At 45.1% G+C, this 18748-nt stretch overlaps 1 protein-coding gene across 2 annotated transcripts in view; it reads right to left on the bottom strand.

The window, feature by feature from the left end:
• Positions 1 to 18748, bottom strand: part of CAPZB (capping actin protein of muscle Z-line subunit beta) — a 133598-nt gene that overhangs the window by 60350 nt on the left and 54500 nt on the right. For both annotated transcript variants that reach the window (XM_036256267.1, XM_036256268.1), the window contains exon 2: positions 12577 to 12666. In XM_036256267.1, the coding sequence (XP_036112160.1) occupies positions 12577 to 12666 (90 nt within the window). The remainder of the gene's footprint in view (positions 1 to 12576; positions 12667 to 18748) is intronic.

The raw sequence follows: 18748 nt of genomic DNA, 5'->3' as shown, positions 1-18748 counted from the left end.
TATCCACTCCCGAAGGAGCAGAGAGGGGATTAGCAGTCATCAAATCTCCCAATTCGGGGAGTCTCTCCTCCCAGTGGCCTGCTATCAGATACTGTTACAAAGTCTCCATCTGACACAACTACCACCACCATCTGTGACACCAACTCTGGACTTAGCTTGAAGGTTTCAATTACATAAAAGGTAACGGGCCCACCAGGACCTGAAAATCTGGAGTTTCACGGGTGCGGTTCATCTCTCTTGCACACCAAGCACCTAGAATTTGGTTGGTCATCATCTGCTGGGCATGCGGGGAGCCATGGGGCTGGACTGCCCCTTCACGAGGCCTCACATGGGCAGGTCCTGTGCATGTTGTGATTGACAAGGCTTCTAATGAATCTTAATTGTGAGTGCAACAGGCCCAGGAAGGCAGCAACACATGTGGCAAAGGGGCAACTGCAAACTGTCTGACTGATGACTAAAAAGTGTCCAGCCTGATGAGGGACAATGACCCAAAAGCAGAGGAGGGCTAATCCTGCCTCAGCCCTGCACCCTTCGAAAGCTATGGGAGCCTGTGTGTGTACTGGAAGTCACTCCTACCTCCAATCTCCCAACAAAACAAGAACAGGACAGTCATGCTGCTTGGTGGTGGCAGCCATGGACACGGAGGTCACGTGATCATTACTGTGGCCACTTCCACCTCCGTCAGCATTTCATCTTTCACAAAGGAAGGCCAGAACAGGACCCCCTTTCAACCTGGAAAAGGGAAATCTACATTCTAGGAAACCGAGTAAGTTCGTGCTGGTGCTATTACTGTGACGGTATCTGACTCAGTAAGCCATCTGCTGGTGGCCTGCAGTGACAAGGAGAAAGCTGTTCCTGCGGAAGCTGTGGGCATAGACAGCATGGCGGGAGAATACGCGTCTGAGTCAGATGGGCCCGGGGATGGTCCTTACTAATTAGCTGTGAAGCTGTGACCAACTCAGTAAACCTCTCTCAGGTGCTTCATCTGTAAAATGGGGTAGAAGACTTGTTTTGTGGTGTCCGGTTTAAATAAATTAAATCTGTAAAGGGTATAGAACAGTATCTGGCATGTGAAGTTATCAACAAAAGACCAGGAGGCCAGCAGGGTTTTTACTCACTTGCACAATGGTCACAGCAAGCGCGTGCAAGTTTGATGTGACCTCAGAAGCCCACGCAGAAAGCTACTACAAGCCAGGTCTGTGCTCGACGTTCCAGGCACAGTCTCTAGTACTCAAGGTAAGTCATCACCCCCATCTGCTAGATGAGGAAATTGAGGCTCAAAGGTCACACAGCTAAAATGTGATGAAGATGAGAGGTGAGTTTGGTTGGGCCTTTCAATTTCCGGGTGCTCAACAATATCACACCCCAACACTCCTAAGCAGACACTATAGGCTAACAAACTCAGACTAAGAGTTGCCCTAAAAACACCTAACCAAGAATTTTATAGAACCTCGATCTCCAAGGATACTAAAACAGGCTTCATCAACCTGGTAAATAAAGTGAGTGTGGGAAGAGGGGGCAGGGACCATTCAATAACCAATTTGTTTTCAAGGAACATGTAGAATAAACAGGCACTCTGCTTCCAACTTCCTTTCTTGGTTGGTAGCCCTTCAGATGCATTTTCTGCCTTGTGCCTATGAACAGGTAGCAGTAGGTAAGTTGTTAAAGCAGCCTCCCCACCAAGAGATGGTCTCAAGAGAGGCCTGAGAGGGGAAAACACCATGGAACAGAAGCCCACCACTGGGTGACTGTGAAACACCCTCACACATGGACTTGGGTATTTCCAAGCTGGAGAAAGGGATGCCTGGGGCAGTACTGGTCGTGTGGGGAAGAGGAGGAGATTGGAGATGCGGGTTTAAGACATAAACAAGAGATTAGCAGTCTTGATAAAATGGAAGTATACACTGAATGGAAGTAGAGGCACAAGAAAGCAAGAAACTGGGCCACAGAAAGAATTCCTGCGGGTTCAGAGTTCATGGGAGCCTGTCCTGGATAAAGTACAGGTACCTGTGTGGCACCTCTTGGTGGCTAAAGTGAAGGCAATCAGGTCAAATGACCAGTGAAGCTACAATATCAGCTGGCTTGTCCTTGGATGGTGAAATCAACCTTATGACCCTTCCTACCCTGTCAGACCATCCAACCACTTTAGCTTTTCCCCCAGGGCTTCCAAAGAACTCCCAGGGATAACTGGGAGCAGTAATGCATTCAGGGAGCTGAAGCTGGGAGGAAAACGCCCAGCAGGAAGGGGAGGGGAGACCCACACACACCATCCGGGGAGCCCACCACCTGCCAGGGCAGAACATGAAGCATGATATTAGGCACCTCTGTAGAATGACAAACATCCTTACTAGTCATGAACCCAATCTGCCACAGCCTGCCACTGACCTTTTCTACGCACTATGGGGTGGCAGGCATTGGCATTTCCCACAGCTTCCTGTTCAGGGATCCCAACCTTGATAGTTCAGGGAAGGCAGGGGGACAGTTTTCATGACCATCTAAAATGCCTCAATGGAGCCCTGGCCGGTTTGGCTCAGTGGTTGGAGCGTCAGCAGGTTCAATTCTTGGTCAAGGGTGTTTACCTTGGTTGTAGGTTTGATCCCAGGACCCCATTAGGGTCGTGCAGGAGGCAGCCAATCAGTGTGTGTCTCTCACATCAATGTTTCTCTCTCCCCCTTCCACTCTATCTAAAAACCAATGAAAAAATGTCCTCGGGTGAGGAACACATTAATTAATTGATTAATTAAAATGCCTCAATGGAGAGCTTTCTAATCTCCCCACTTCCAGGTTAAATAAACCGAGTCCTTATAATCCCACGCTGGGTTATAAACCCCGTCTTGTGAAAGTCAAGGCTGAGGCTGTGCTCACCTGTGGAGACACAGTTAGGAAGGCTGCCGGGGCGTCAGGGCACAGCCCCCAGGCAGGCAGTACCCAGGGGTTAACAAACAGGTCCTAGGAAGCCTGTGAAGGTAATTAATGAAAGCATCAGCTAGCATTTGTTAAACACCTGTCTTACACGTATATGTTGGCACGTTATACACACTCCCGAATCCTGGCAGCTGCCCCAGGAATCCGTCTTATCCTAGTCTTGTATACGGAAGGAAACCCCGGGATGTGCAATGACCTGCCTGCGGTCTCAGAGCTGGAGAGTGACAGAGACACAATTCAAGTCCCAGTCAGCCCAGTTCTGCCCAGGAACTGAAGACTGACTGGGGAACCTGCCAGAGCCCCAGGCTGCTCGACTCAGCCATATATTTACCCTATGGGGCAGTATGTGGTCACAGACCTGAGGGAAACCGATGCCTCTCTGCCAGCAAAAGGAGATCCTAAAGGGATTGAAACCAACATAAGGGTATCCATGGTGATGTTGTTTTAGTTCTGGGCAACAATACTCATCTACTGAGACCAGCTGGCCCTCACTCCAGAGGCCAGGAGAGACGTGCTGATCAGAGCATCGGTGGCAGACCCTCAGCGACCACCAGGCCCCCGACTTCCACTGCGATTTGCTCACTGCACGCAGTGCTTTTCCCCACCCTGAAGGACCTACAAGTTTTCTGAAGCAGTTCTCTCTTTGGGGAAAAAAAAAAAAAATACAGAAAGCTATGTTTATGAACATTTAAAACGTGGCCATCACACTTAAGGCCATTGCCAAAAAGGGTCCAGAGCAGGCAACTGCTAAAATGGGTCTAGAATCGATGTGTAGGTTATGAGCCTTTCCAAGAATCAGTGTTTTCCAAAGAAAAATGGTTAAAGGAAAACAGGTTCTTTTCTTTCAACTGCAGGAGTTCTCAGAACCTTTAATGTGACCATTTGGATGGTGAAACTCCCAGAGAGTGATTCCAGTGTGCCCTGCGCCCTCAACTGCTCACTGTCTTTGTTCCACGAGGTGGGCTGACAAACTTTATGGAAGTCAGGGAAAGGATAGGTTGCCTCTAGGAGAAGATGCACTCCACCCACTGAGCAGAAAGCAGGGGCATCAGCAAAGGACTTTTCCAGCACCCGATTTTATTGTGCACTTTCCTGACTGGTAAAGACAAGGGTTTGTGTGCACCTCCTCTTCTGTGAGGCACCTGTCTGTGCCCAGCTCTGTTCCCACATCGTATTCCTACCTTTCTTTATTGGTGGAGGCACCAGCACACAGCACTTGGGAACCTGGAGCCAGAATGCTCAGGTTCAAAGCCTGGTTCCACACTAATGACCTTGGACAAGCTGCCGAAGCCCCTGCTTCTTCTTTTGGTTCAGAACGAAAAGTGGGAACAATGACATTAACAACCTCAGAAGGTGGTTTCTAAAGATTTTAGGAGACACATTGTTTGCCATAAGCTGCAAATGTTTTTTCAGAGTTTGTTCTTTACCTTTGAATTTTATTGTGTTTAAACTTATAAGTTAAATTTGCAGATACCAAAGCCATCCTTGTGACATTAGCATCTATACTGTACAATCCCCCACCTCAATATCAAATAGCATCAATGTTTTCTCTCTGGTTCCTTCATGTTTGTTTGTTTATTTATCCTCACCCAAGGACATTTTTCCATTTTTTAATCAGAGAGAGCGGGAGGGAGAGAGGAAGAAAGAGAGAGAGAGAACTATCGACGTGAAAGGGACACATCGAGTAGCTGCCCCCCACATGACCAACCAGGGCTGGGGACAAATTGCAACCAAGGTACATGCCCTTAGCGGGAACCGAACCCAGGTCTCTCCGGACCGCAGGCCGACGTTCTAACCGCTGAGCCAAACCGGCCAGGGCGCATGTTTATTTAATATTAGTTCTTTTTTTTTTTTAATCCTCACCTGAGGACATTTTTGCATCTATGTTCATATAGAGTGGGAGGGAGAGAGGGAGGAAGAGAGAGATAGAAACATCAATGTGAGAGAGACACATCGACTGGTTGCCACCCACACGACCCCAACCAGGGCCAGGGACAAACTGCAACCAAGGTACATGCCCTTAGCGGGAACCGAACCCAGGACTCTCTGGTTCGCAGGCTGACGCTCTAACCGCTGAGCCAAACCAGCCAGGGCTAATATTATTTCTTTAGTCCACTGAGAATACAGGTACATGCTATGCAATAGATATTTAGCTTGTTTTGCTTCAAAATTATTAGTTGTTTCGGCAGTTTTACTCAATAATTAATTGTTTTCTCGCAATGAAATCTGAACATCACTGGTACATATGTATCATGAGTTATGACGTTACTGGGCCTGTTTCTGAGCTGCCCGACTGCACTCATTCTGCCCTCCATTCCCAAGCTCTACGGTACCTTCACACAAGGCCCTCCTCCCCCCTGGGAAGCTTCCTGTTCTAGAATGTTCAGGACCAGTGCACATCTCATTAGTTTCCTGGAAACAGGCTTTGCTCCCCAACGAACACAACACACACAAAGCAAATGGCCCCTGTACTTTATTCCTTCATTAATTTGGGTTCAAGTTTTAATTTTCTGAACAGCTTGCACAGGAGGCAATTCATCTCATTCTTAATGGACTCAAATGAGGCTGTATTATTCTGTTGTAAGAGAACTCACGAGAACTTGGAATAACTTCTGGCCATCTCTCTGGGGGAGCAGGCCAGGTGAGGGCACCCAGGAAGTCCCATTTTCTCTTTTTAGCAAATCACAGCATTTCGTCCTAGTTTAGAAGGGCTGCCCAGCTGCCACCTTCACAAATCAGAGGCTGCACCCTTAGGTGGCAGGGTCCTTGCCTCAGCAAGAGGGTAGATCATGAAAGGCCCCTTCCTCTGGAGAGGCAGCCCTGAGCGGGCAGCAGAGGGCCAGTTCAGCACCCCAAGCCCAGGGTCTGCTTTCGGGCTCCACAGCTGCAGGCCATTCAGAGAGCAAAGGCTCACATGAAGAGGCTCACCACATCTTTCCAAGGATGGAGTTCATTAAAATACTGCTGGAGGCCCTTGGCGGGAAGGCTTTTCCTGTAAAAGGGGCGGCAGCACTGTCGCCTGCAGGAAAGCTCAGGAGCACCAGTCCAACAGAGACTGTGCAGGGGTTGCCGCATAATTACCACTCATTCAATCCGTCCCCTGCTCCTGCTCCAGAGACTGTCCAGCCCAGGAGAGAACACTTCCCGCAAACCCTCTGACAAATGGGAGAAGGGAAACCACGTTCCCCCACATCTGACAGAAACCCACAGGGCACTTCCCTAGGTATAGTGAATGTGGTGCAGCACAGACCCCTCCTCCTGGCCCAGCCCGTGCATCATGGGGAGTGGTACCCCTGCCCCTGAGAGGCCCAGTCACAAAGCCCAGCTAAGTAAATCCAAACAAGGTCCCAGAGCACCAGTTAGCCTTGGCAAAGCCATGTCCCCAGGTTGACAGGGCCCAACTTCCTGGAGCATCAACTTGATTTTGGTGGAAAAAGCATTCTTTTTATATTAAAGTGTCTTACATAAGGACATTTTATGAATTGGAACACAATTTTTTATTTTATTATTATTTTAATCCTCATCTGAGGATATTTTTCCATTTATCTTCAGACAGAGTGTGTGTGTGTGGGGGGACATTAATGTGAGAGAGACACATCAATTGGCTGCCTCCCACACAACCCCTACCAGGGCCAGAGACCGAAGTGCAACTGAGGTACGTGCCCTTGGCCAGAATAGAACCTGCAACTCTTTGGTCCGCAGGCCGACGGCTCCAACCGCTGAGCCAATCTGGCCAGGGTGGAACACAATTTTTTAAAAAGACAAAACAAAATTCTCTACTTGAGGTAGTCACTTTCAGATTCACCCCCGAAACTCCAAGCACGTGTTTGCTCCCCTCTACTGTCAGGACTATCTTTAGGAAAGAATTTGAGAAGCAGTAGGAGGTCAGGTGAAAGGTGGCCAGCAACAAGTCAGAGGAGACAGCAAAACTCGTAGCTAGCTGGGCACAGCCATTAAAGGGCCTAGAACACCTTTACTCAAAGACAAAGACACAAAAGTATGCCTGTTATGTATCTGTTCAATGGATAACAGAATACATGACCATGGTCAAGTCTTCCTTCTTCCAGAAAAATCTTCCCTCGATTCCCCACGAAATGTAAGCACTATGGAGCAAGGACTTTCACCTTGCACCCCCAGCACCTAGAACAGTGTCTGGCACACAGATGTCAAATATAGACAGAATAACTCTGTCCTGTTGTTCAACAGTCATTGGAAAGACCCCTGGGCTGAGAGAATCCAACCAAACTCATTTTATCAGGGATCAAGTTTTAGGATCCCTGAATTTTTTTTCCCTGTGGAAGGGGAGCCAAAGAATAAAGGCTGCATTTCTTCCCAGGTTGAGCACAGTGCCTCACTCATAGAAGGTGCTCAGTAAATGTGGACTGAACCCATGAACTTTTCACCTACTTTGGCTAAGACCCCTTTAGAAAGGAGAAGACATTTTGGATGTTGCCTCTGAAATTAAGGAGGAGAAAATGATGGTATGAGACTGTTTTAAATGGTGATGATAATGGGAAGCTAGGCAAGAAAACACAAGTCTGCTCACCTATGAACACAGCTAAAACCATAGCACATCTGGCCTTCCAGACCCCCAAGGGTCAGCACATCTTCATCACCTGGGAACATTCCACACAGCTATCACGGGAAAAATAATTTCCAGATTTCCTTGGTTCAACTATTGGAAAACTGAAATCTGAATACCAATGCTGCACAGAAATCAGACAATCACTAATATTAATGAATTCCTAAATATACCATTAGCCTCAATTGTACCAGTCACAATGAGTGGGAGCTTGACTCACGAAGAGCAGGTTCACAGCAGTGGAAGCTGTCTCCACACTCTTGCTGCCTGAGCCCCAATGCCTAAGTGCACTCCATGCACCCCAGCTCTCTAATCTGTCAAGGCCTCCAGCTCCTTTGCCAACATCATACTACCCGGATGAGAGGTGGGTAATTTCTGTAAGCTGTTCAAAGTGAAGGTACTGCTGAGGTGGGCAGTGCAAGCCCTACACCCAGCTGGCCCTTTCTATTTCTGGAGAGCAACTCTGGCTGCTAAAAAGAAGAATATGCAGAAATGATAACTGATCAAGTTATCAACTCCCTGGTCAGAGCATCTGGATGTCTCTTTCACCTCTAGCCCGTGAGCCTGGCCAGATGGCTTGGTGCTTTCCCAACTCTGATGTCTTTCCCCTTGCTTGGTTAAAGTCTGGGGACACCCAAGAGCTGGACCTTTGGGTGACTATAATAAAGAAAAGAAAAAGAATTAAAAAGTGAAGTGAATAGAGCGAGCAGAGACTTTTCTGCCTGGTTAAACAGATTTAGGGCTATTTTTGGTTTGCTCTTAAAAAAGCAAAGGATGGAAGGCCTGCTGGGTGCCAATTTGCAGAAACAAACTCCCTCCTCAGCTCGGGGCTGAAAATACACCCCAGCTATTGCTGCCAGTGTGCAGAGCAAAGCCATAGAAGGTCAAAGTTTAGGAAGCCAAGGGAGCATCTTAACATCACAGGATTCTTGGCCCACATGGACCTGTGGGTATTTTTGAAACAGCTTAACAATGAATTTCGGCTGGCTTTACTCTGGTACATTGGGATTAATATATAATAAAATGATGTTTTGGCCATCTGCAAAAGAAGGTCACTTCCCACCAATCAGAGTACGCATTATAATCCCAAGCCAGCAAAAGCTCTGATGCTGGGAAGAGAAAAGCAGAAAAGCAAGCTGATCTGGCACGATAGACTGGGCTGCCTCGGCCAAGCATCCGCCACATTTCTCTTTACTACTACTCTGTAATTGGACCACTGGTGGACCGGGTACATTTGCCTACAGTTCTCTGGCTCCTACATCTAAGAGAGGCCATTCCCTTCATGGGGAATGCTGGCAAATCCTAACATTCTTGTCAGTCTTAAAATTGGAGACTTTTCTCGAAAACCACCACCTCCCCTTCATTATTTTAGGCAGGTGAGCACGGGAGGAATGACTGCAATTTGCACTGAGCAGTGCATTAGCAGCTTTGAAAACATCTGACTGATCCCAGATTACATTAAACAAAGGCCCGGATACATTGCTTCTAGATGGACCCATAACAGAGCAAGTTTTCTGAAATTACAGCTTTGGGAAGAAACTAAAACTGCAAGTGAACTTCAGAGCCACACTTAGCATGGACCAATTCCTACAAGCATAAGAGAATTTTGAAAATCCAGTTAAAAAGAAAAAAAAAACACTGTCATTCCTAGGGAAAACAGAAGAAAAACAGCAGTGATTAAAGGAAAACATTCAAAGAGGCAATTTCTAGGACTAGTCACAGGATCCAGCATAAAACCAGCCTAAATGCCCTTATACACTCCAGTGCAAAGCAGACCATTAATCAAAAGCGGCTTCTGAAGCATGTCAATAGTTTTAATGAGGCGTGCTTTACCAGATCCTAATTCGCTGAAAAGTCATGCTTCGTTTCCATTTTGACATTCATCATACTTCAAATCTTAAAAAATTAATGAGAACACCAATCCTCCAGGCCATTCTGAATGATGGGAATCTATGATGCCCCCTTGTTCGGCCTTAGCAGGGAGATGGGGCCCAAGGCTGGCCTCCAGACAGCCGGTGAGGGGAAGTCGGTGCCTCTCCAGCCTCCCCATGAAGCAATGGGCAAAAGTGAATTGATAATCCCAAGTGGCCTGGCTCTAAAAAGGAAATGTCTTTCAAGTTGCTAGGTGTTTTTACTTTAATTATGTGAATTTAAAATTATTCTCCATAAAAGATCTGTTTTAATATTTTAGATTACTAATGAATTAAATTATTTCACATTTTCCCCCACACAGGTTAAGACTGACACATCAGGAAGACGCACCCTATTTAACCTGTGCAGGAGAAACTGGGATTCCTGGTACTGCTCAGCCACACCACCACCTTCTTCCTCAGAGTCTAAATCACCTAAAAGAGGTGAAATGGTCATATATATACACATGATGAAAAGTCGAGGAAATGATAGCAAAAAAAAGCATCCAGCTCAGTCCCACAGCCTACACCTGCCTCCATCCCCTCTCTAGCCCCATTCTACAGAAGATGATGTTACATGGAAAGTCAGTGCACTAACAGTAATCTATGGGAGGCCACATACGATATCACATATCAGGGACAGATACAGTGTGGCACTCCAGTGGGTCCAAGCACCTTCCTGCAAACTCAACCACAGGGCTGATCTCTCCCACCCAGTATTTGGCTAAGGTTAAAGATGGCTCCTTCATTCACCATCATTGCTGCAATTTCCCTACTGAACCCAAGTACAACTGGCACAAGCAGCAAGGGAACCAGCCGACCAGGATTCCATAAAAGCAGCAGCGTGCACATCCCTGAAATAAATAATGATGAGGGATCACAGAGAAAATACACAGCTGTAGTAAAACACTTCAGTTGCCATAAGAACAAAATAGCCTGTTCAACACCAAGAAGAGTCCACTGAGAAAAATTTGCTCATCACTCATTCTGTTTATTTCTAAAACACAGTAATAACTAAATTGGCAAACTAAACTTAAATCCAGCCAAGCACACTTTCATGCTGAGTTTAAAAGAAAAAGTCTCTGCAGCCAATCAAATCAGGGATCTGATCATACCTTCAACCTTTGCCCACCTCGTCCACATATGATCCATCAAAACCCTCCGACCGAGAAACACAGACACACAGCACTTCGAGACAGCATCTCGTAATGCTGCCTTTATAGGATTGTTAGCACAAGAGTTGCTACAAAGCTCAGTTAAGGGGGTTGATTTGATGGTGACAATTAGCACATCAAATTCAAGCCCTCCTTCTGACTTTCAAGGACACCTCCTACCTATCCAACTTTGTATCTCATTATTTCCCAACAAAGACTCTTTTCTCTGACCCCCGTCCCCACAACTCACATTTCCCAGGCACATGTCCAAATTCAACACAAAATCAGATCTAATGGATCCAAGGTTCGAACCAATGTTTAAAAACCAGGATATTTCACACACAACTCCAAATGTATGGCTCTTCCAGAAAAACCTGAAAACAAGCCACAGATACCATATTCCCACAGGGCACCAAGTGACTGGAGCAGAGGGATTACTGCCCTCAGATGGAGCCTACCAGCCAGAACCTGGATTACATCAAGCCCACTTCAGTGACTTACGTCTCTTCCCTGGCTTTTGGTGAGCCCAGATTTTGAGCATGTAGTAGGTTCATCTGCATCACAATTCACCTTCTCTCTTTAATACAGGACCCGTCAAAAATTCCATTCTCCTCTTCACTCCCATCACAAGCACCTTAGCTGGCTTTCCTGTCTGAGTCATTAACCTCAAGAAACCTCCTTCTTCCCACTTCCTGAATGATTACATGTAAAAGACAGCAAGTTCACAACTCCTTCAATAGACTCCACTCGGTCTCATACAGCTGCCTCTCAATTGGGAGTCTGTGTTCCTATAAATACAGAGTAGCTGCACTCTGGACCTTCCAGACCACTATGAAGAGGGTATCTGGGAATGACATGAGTCTCCTGCAGTCATGTTTTTTTCCTAGTAAAACTGGAATTCATACAATGAAATTAGACATAGCACTACAGCATATGAACAAGTCTTCAAACCACTATTTCTTTTTTCATCCTCACCCAAGGATATTTTCCCACTTATCTTCAGATGGGGGGTGGGACACATCGACTGCTTGCCTCCCACACGACCCCGACCAGGTTAGGGGACAAACTGCAACCAAGGTACGTACCGTTGACCGGAATCAAACCCATGATTCATTGGTCCATGGGCCAACACTCTAACCGGTGAGCCAAACCGGCCAGGGCTTCAAATCACTATTTTAAAAGCTACCTCACTAGTGAGCCAGGGTTGGTGACTGATAATTATATCCAAGAAGACATGGGACACAGGAAAAGAACAGAGGGCTCAGACTCAGAGGCCCAGGTTCCAGAGCCAGGACTCACTGGCCAAATGATGTAGTAACGGAGTTGGCCTCTTGGGGCCTGGTTTTATTTTATTTTACCTCTTTTCAATATTTCCCATAGCTTTAAAGATATTTTTGAATACTTTTGAACACTTTCAAGTAATATTACAGTGCCAGTTAATCTGAGGCATCGTTTTGAGACCAATGATTTTGAATCTTAAAAAAAATTAAATATTTCAACAACAGATGCGATGAGCTCTTCAAAAGCTACCTTGTGTTTTCTGCCATTTCGAACTAGAAGCGAAGCCACCCAAGCATTTCCCAGGGTAGGTTTTCATACTGCTTTGGTGAGAGCAACTTCCACAGTGGCAAGGAGCCTGCTGAAGCCTGGCACCACCCACTGCGGACCCACTGGGGACTGTCTGCTGGATGTGTGGCCCACTTCACCGTGTCTAAAAGGTGAGCTTCTAAAAACAGAAAACAAGCCAGTGGGGGGAGGAGACAGACTGTAAGCAACTTCACAACTCTAGCCTTGGGCTGTATTAACACAGGTGGTGCTGAAATTAAGACAACCATATGAAACTCATCTTCCCTCTGTCTGGGGGAATCTCGTAACTCAGTGTGGTGTCTGGCTGGAGAGAGAGAAGGTTTCTTGTGTGTTTTGAGTTCTGCATGAAAAAAGGTACACAAAACCGACCAATTATGAGCCCCAGCCCCAAATGAAGCCACATGAACAAGGCACGTACCAGGTCGATCAGGTCACTGAGGTTTTTCTCGATTTGCTGTGGAGGCAGGCGCCTCATTAAGTCCAAGGCACAGTCCAGCTGCTGATCACTCTGTGAAAGGAAAAATAAGAGTATCTAAGTCATTTTGCCCATAGAAACACCAAAACCCATTTTTAACAAGCATTTTTGAAGTTTCAGCTTGCCCAGGGTATTCTAAGACCAAGCAGGCCTGCAGGGAGCCCTCGGCCCCGTGTCCTGGACACTGCTAGTCTCTCTGTGATGGCAGTGTCTGTCTCAAGTGGAGGCATCCAAAAGACAATCAAAGAAGTGGGAAGCAGGCCAGAGAGCTCAGAAAGTGAGCCTGTTCTACCCACATCTCAAAGCCTCATTCACTGGCTTTCCTTCTCCAACACAGCAGACCATGGGAGAGGCAGATGTACTAGCTCCCAAATGGTTCTGCAGTGAGCATGCCTAGATAGCAGATTAAGCTTTATCCTTTGGTATTATAACCTGGCCTTAAACAGATAACATCAGATAGCATCACCAGGCCAGGTTCCCTGATGAGCTCCAAGCCAGGGAGAAAGCCAGGCAAAGAACAAGCTGCAAAATGCACACAAAGGTTAAGTGCTTCAGTCATTCCACTAAAGCTTGGTACATTTTCCATGGTGCCAGGCCCTTGCAAAATAGACAAGGACCTGAACCAAACCACTTACAGCCAAGAGCTCACTCTAGCTGGCCAAGTGGACCGCAAGGTAATACACTGCTGTCACTGCTGTCGCAGCAACCTGGGACGATGAAGATTACTCTCATTTACTGAGCACCTTCTTTCAGCCCTGTGTGCTTCACAAAATTCTCCTCATTTAATTTCATGATGCAAATATTCACTGAGAGCCACCCTGTACCTGTCACCATAAATATGTACTGAATAACGGAGGGAGAAAGAAAGAATGAAGTGGGGGCAAGAGTGGTAGAGTGCAAAGTAAATTCAGTGCAGTGTGGGTTTTAACACAGAAGGACCAACAAGAAATAAGGTGAGAAAGGTGCACCAGGTAAAATGGGGAAGACTCAGGAGTGCACAAAGGCCGATGGTGTCCCAGGTACAAGCAGTCAGAAGCACTATCTGATCCGCATCCCAATTCTGTTCTGGTCAGACCAGTCTCAGGATGTTTAAAGGCCCTACATCAAGAAGCTAAAGAATCTTCATAAAATATACAAAGCAATCCTGGGAATGCCACATTTGACTGTAATGAAATATAACCTTGTAGACTATGACCATCTATACTCCTAATATATTAACTTTAAACAGGCTCAGGGACAAGGATCCACTTTATATTCATCAAAGCCCTAACACATTAACTTAACTGAAAGCAATCTCATTTTCAGGTAACTAACATGGCATATGCAGCAGGCCATTTCTTTAAAAAAAGGAAAGAAAAAAAAATACTTATTCCTTGCTCAAGATGGTTATCAGTAAAAATTTATTCTGGGACACACAGTAAACTGGCTACCTGCAAAGAAACACAAACACCCCCCCCCCCAAGACAAACAGACAGACCCCCTCCCCGAAACATTGTAGCACTTGTTTTGCTTAGTGAAACATTCTAGCAACCATGAATTCCCTACTTGTGCCATGCCTCTCATGCCAGCCAAGGCCATGGTGACATGAATCTGGCCCGCTGGCATGTGAAGACATTTTAACACCACTTCTAAGTTTGAGAACACAGACCAGCTGATTTGACACTAGAGACATATTCCACTCCCAGTTCTGCCATTCATTAACTTATGGCCCTGGGCAGAGATGTCAGCCTCCACAAGCCTCTATTTATCCATAAAATGGAGAGTACCTACTTCATGCAAGTACCTAGTTCTTGCAATGATTTAGTAATACCTATGAACTGTTTACTTCATAGCAGTATGTATTTAATTAGGTGTATTTTCAGTATGTATGCAAATACACATTTTAAAATATAAATATGTTATAACATTCACCCCACTCAACCCAACCTTGAAGTCTTCCCTGTTGCTCTAAATTGAAGCTAGGTGTTCAAGCTCCATAAATAGTTATGTGCCCCATTGGCCATGCAAGAATAGAAAACCTTAAATGAGTCAAGTCAGCTAGTTAATAGGTGCAAACTAATGGGCCAAAGACCTTAACAGACACCTCACCAAAGAAGATATATAGATGGCAAATAAACATATAAAATAATGCTCAACATCATATGTCATCACAGAAATGTACATTAAAACAACCATGAAATAACATCATACACTTACTTATTAGAACGGCCAAACATTCTAATGAGTGTATGAACTCTGATGACACGAAACGCTGACAAGGCTGTAGAGAGAGACAAGAACTCTGACTCACTGCTGGTGGGAATGCAAAATGGTGCAGGCACTTTCAAAGACAGTTTGGTGGTTCCTTACAAAACTAAAGATTTTTTGCCCTGGCCGGTTTGGCTCAGCGGCTGGAGCACTGGCCTGCAGACCAGAGAGTCCTGGATTCGGTTCCTGCTAGGGGCATGTACCATAAAAAAAAAAAAGAAAGAAAGAAAGAAAAGAAAAAAAAACTAAAGATTTTTACTATACAATTGAATAGAGCCCCTTGGTTTGTACCCAAAGGAATTAAAAATTTGTGCACACACCAAAACCTGCACATAGAAGTTTACAGAAGCTTTATTCATAATTGTCGAAACCTAGATGCAATCAAGATGTCCTTTAGTAGGTGAATGGGCAAACAAACTATGGCACATCCAGACAATGGAATATTATTCAGGCTGAAAAGAAATGAGTTACCTTACAGTCAACAGTATTGTAATAACTATGCATGGTGCCAGGTGGGTACTGAAAATATTACAGAGAACACTTTGTAAAGTATTTTATTGTCTAACCACTATGTTGTACACCTGAAACTAACACAAAATAATACTAAATGTAATTTGTAATTGAAAATAAAATTTAAAAATAAGAAAAAAGAAATGAGTTATCAAGCCATGAAAAGACATGGAGGAACCTTTAAATGTACATTACTAAGTGAAATATTAATATATTAATCTGAAAAGGCTACCTATGTGGGATTCCAACTATATGACTTTCTGGAGCAGACAAAACTATAGACAGTGAAAGGATTACTGGTTGCCAAGGGTTGGAGGAGAGGGAGGGATAACTGGGCAGAGCACAGAGGATTCTGAGGGCAGTCAAACTACTCTGTGTGATAGTATAAATGGTGGATATGTGTCATTATAAATGTGTCCAAACCCCACAGAATGTACACCACCAAGAATGAACCTTAATGGAAACTATGGATTTTAATGTAATGATGTGTCACTGTAGGTTCATCAACTGTAACTCGGGGGGGAGGGGGGTGCTCACAGTGGGGGAGGGTACACATGTGAGGGCAGGGGTTCCAGACACAGCCTCTGCACCTTCTGCTTAATTTTGCTGTGAACCTAAAACTTTTTTAAAAGGTATGAACTGCCCTGACCGGTTTGCTCAGTGGTTAGAGCGTCGGCCCTTAGACCGAAGGCTTGAGGGTTCGATTCCAGTCAAGGGCATGTACCTCAGTTGCAGTTCGGTCCCGGCCCTGGTCGGGGTCATGCAAACCAATCAATGTGTCGTCTCTCTCAGATCGATGTTTCTTTCTCTCCCCCCACCCCCTCCCACTCTACCTGAAGATAAATAGAAAAATATCCTCGGGTGAGGATTTAAAATAAATAAATAAAAACACGTGAACTAGTGTTTCTCCACGGGGACTGAGCCCCATGAGTCATTTGGCAATGTTTGAAGACCATTTTTGGTTGTCATCACTGGGAGAGGAGAAGGTCTGGCATCTAATGGGCAGGGACCAGAGATGCTTCTAAACATCCTACAATGCACAGGATAGACCCCCAAAACATGGCCCAAAATGTCAGTAGGGTCAAGTTTGAGAAACCCTGGTTTAAAACAATCAGTTTTTGGGACTAAAGACTCCCAGACTCTAATCAAAGCTAAATCTCCAGAAAACTGCACATACAATTCTAATTCACAGACCAATCACAACCCCTAAAAACTTCTGGTCTTTGGAAATGTTCTCAACTTGGATGCTAACTATCTTTCTAAGAACTAAAATAAAAATTTAGACATAAGTAAGTTTAGCTACACTAAAGCTTTAATCCAGAACATACTAGGTGAAGGAATCAACTAGAAGCTGAGCAATGTATTACCTAGGAGGAGAAAAGCCGTAAGTGGACCAGAGAGAAGGCCAATAGGAAAAGACATTGCTTTCACCTTTCCTCTGAGCCTGTGCACACTCCCCAGCTTAATATGCTGACAGCAGCCTCCCCTCCTCCTCCCCCTCCCCCTCCCATGCCAGCAGCAAGTGCTAAAATACTATTGCACAATGGTTTAAGTCATATTCTGCATTAATTCCAATTAACTTAATTGGAAATATTTCACTACAAATATCTAAGGCTATCTAATTTTCATTAAATCAGTAAATGACTGAAAGCTTCCCATAAGCCAAGCAACATGAGAAAGCTTAATGACAGCTTGTAAAAAGTCAGAATTAGAGTTAACTGGAACCCTTTGCGTGGGAGTCATCCCAAATCCTGAGGGGCCCAAACAGGGGCACGAGAAAATGAGGAAAACATGGATGATCTAAGGTCCATGCAACAACACGAGTGACCCCACAAATGATGGTGGGAGTGAGAAAGTGAGTCCCAGTGGACCACCTAGGCGGCTGTCACTTTTATAAAGCTCAAAAACAAGAAATGCTGAACTATAATTTAGACATAAACACATGTGTGCATATGTGTGTGTATTTTAAACTAATATAGCAGGATTTTTTTTCTTATTAGCCAAGACAAGGGAATGATAAATACAAAATTCAGAAGAGTGAGAAGAGCAGTTTTAAAGGGGAAAAGGCACTAGGGGAAAACGAAAGTTGAGATTCACATAGACCTTACATGAAATGGTGGTTTTGAGGGTATTGAGAATATCATGATGCTAAATCCTACATATGTTAGTATGTTCCTTTGTGGTTATCAGACAGCTAAAAAAAATTTAAGTGACTTTTGTGTATGGCATAAGACGAGTCCAGTCGCATTCTTTTGCATGTGGATAACCAGTTTTCCCAACATCATTTATTGAAGAGACCATCCTTTCCCCATTGTGTATTCTTGGCTCCTTTGTCAGAAATTAATTGACCATAAACTCATGGGTTTATTTCCAGGCTCTCTACTCTATTTCACTGTCATTATTTCACTTCACTAAATACTTTCTAAAGGTAATTAAAAAAATAAAAACAAGAACAGGCAAAGACAGGAACTGGGATTTATGAGCTAAGTCCAAGCTCTACCCTGTCACTTGATGCCTGTGAGACTTGGGCTGCTCACCTAACCTTGTGGCCTGGGATTTGGGCTAGACAGCCTCTAAGATTCCTTCTGGAATGGTCCTGTACCCTACAGCAACTGCAGATGCACCCACAGGGTCCTACCTGCCCTGCCCTTCAACAGCCCACTGCAGGCCTGCAATTAGGTTTTAACAACCAAGCCTTGAGTGCCATCCTCTGTGGGCCAGGCCCTGAAGTGGGCCCAATGAACAGAACCTAATTCCAATCTTCAAGGAGCCACCCACAAAATAGCAAATAACCATAAGGCTGTGTGACGTGTACATGAATGGGACATAGAAGGTGCAACAATAAGGCATAGTTCCCAATACACTGCTCTGCATTTCTTCCTGGGTCCATTTCCCCTAGGGTTCCCGGCCCTGGTTACTTCTAACCAGTGGCTTCCTATTTACTTTGTATACTGTCATCCTGTGACTAAGGGCTCGCCACATGATGGCTCCTGCAAAATCCTCACTGATCCTGGACACGTCCTTCATAAAATGAGCTTTACCAGTTCCACCTTCCACTCACTGGTGGTGTTTTCCAGGTTGAAAGGTAAATAGTGAAAGAATGACCATTTCATTCACTCTCCAGAATTCTCTGCCCATGCAATTAGTCATTCGATAATTATCTGAGTGTTTCCTAGGTGACAAACACTGTTTTGAATGCTAAAAGGTGACCATTCAGGAACTTATGGTGTACTCAAAATTCATGTGGCAAAAAAAAAAATTTAAAAACAAGTCCTTGTTGGGATGTCAAAGAATAAGGAGGGGACAGTTACCCCACTTAAGCTGGTAAGGCTCCAAGGGGTCAGTTTAGGGTTTTGGT

Source organism: Molossus molossus, unplaced genomic scaffold, assembly GCF_014108415.1.
Source record: "Molossus molossus isolate mMolMol1 unplaced genomic scaffold, mMolMol1.p scaffold_m16_p_12, whole genome shotgun sequence".
In the NCBI taxonomy this organism is placed as follows: domain Eukaryota; kingdom Metazoa; phylum Chordata; class Mammalia; order Chiroptera; family Molossidae; genus Molossus; species Molossus molossus.
The sequence above is the reverse complement of the archived record's forward strand: the minus strand, read 5'-3'. Positions and strand labels throughout refer to the sequence as shown.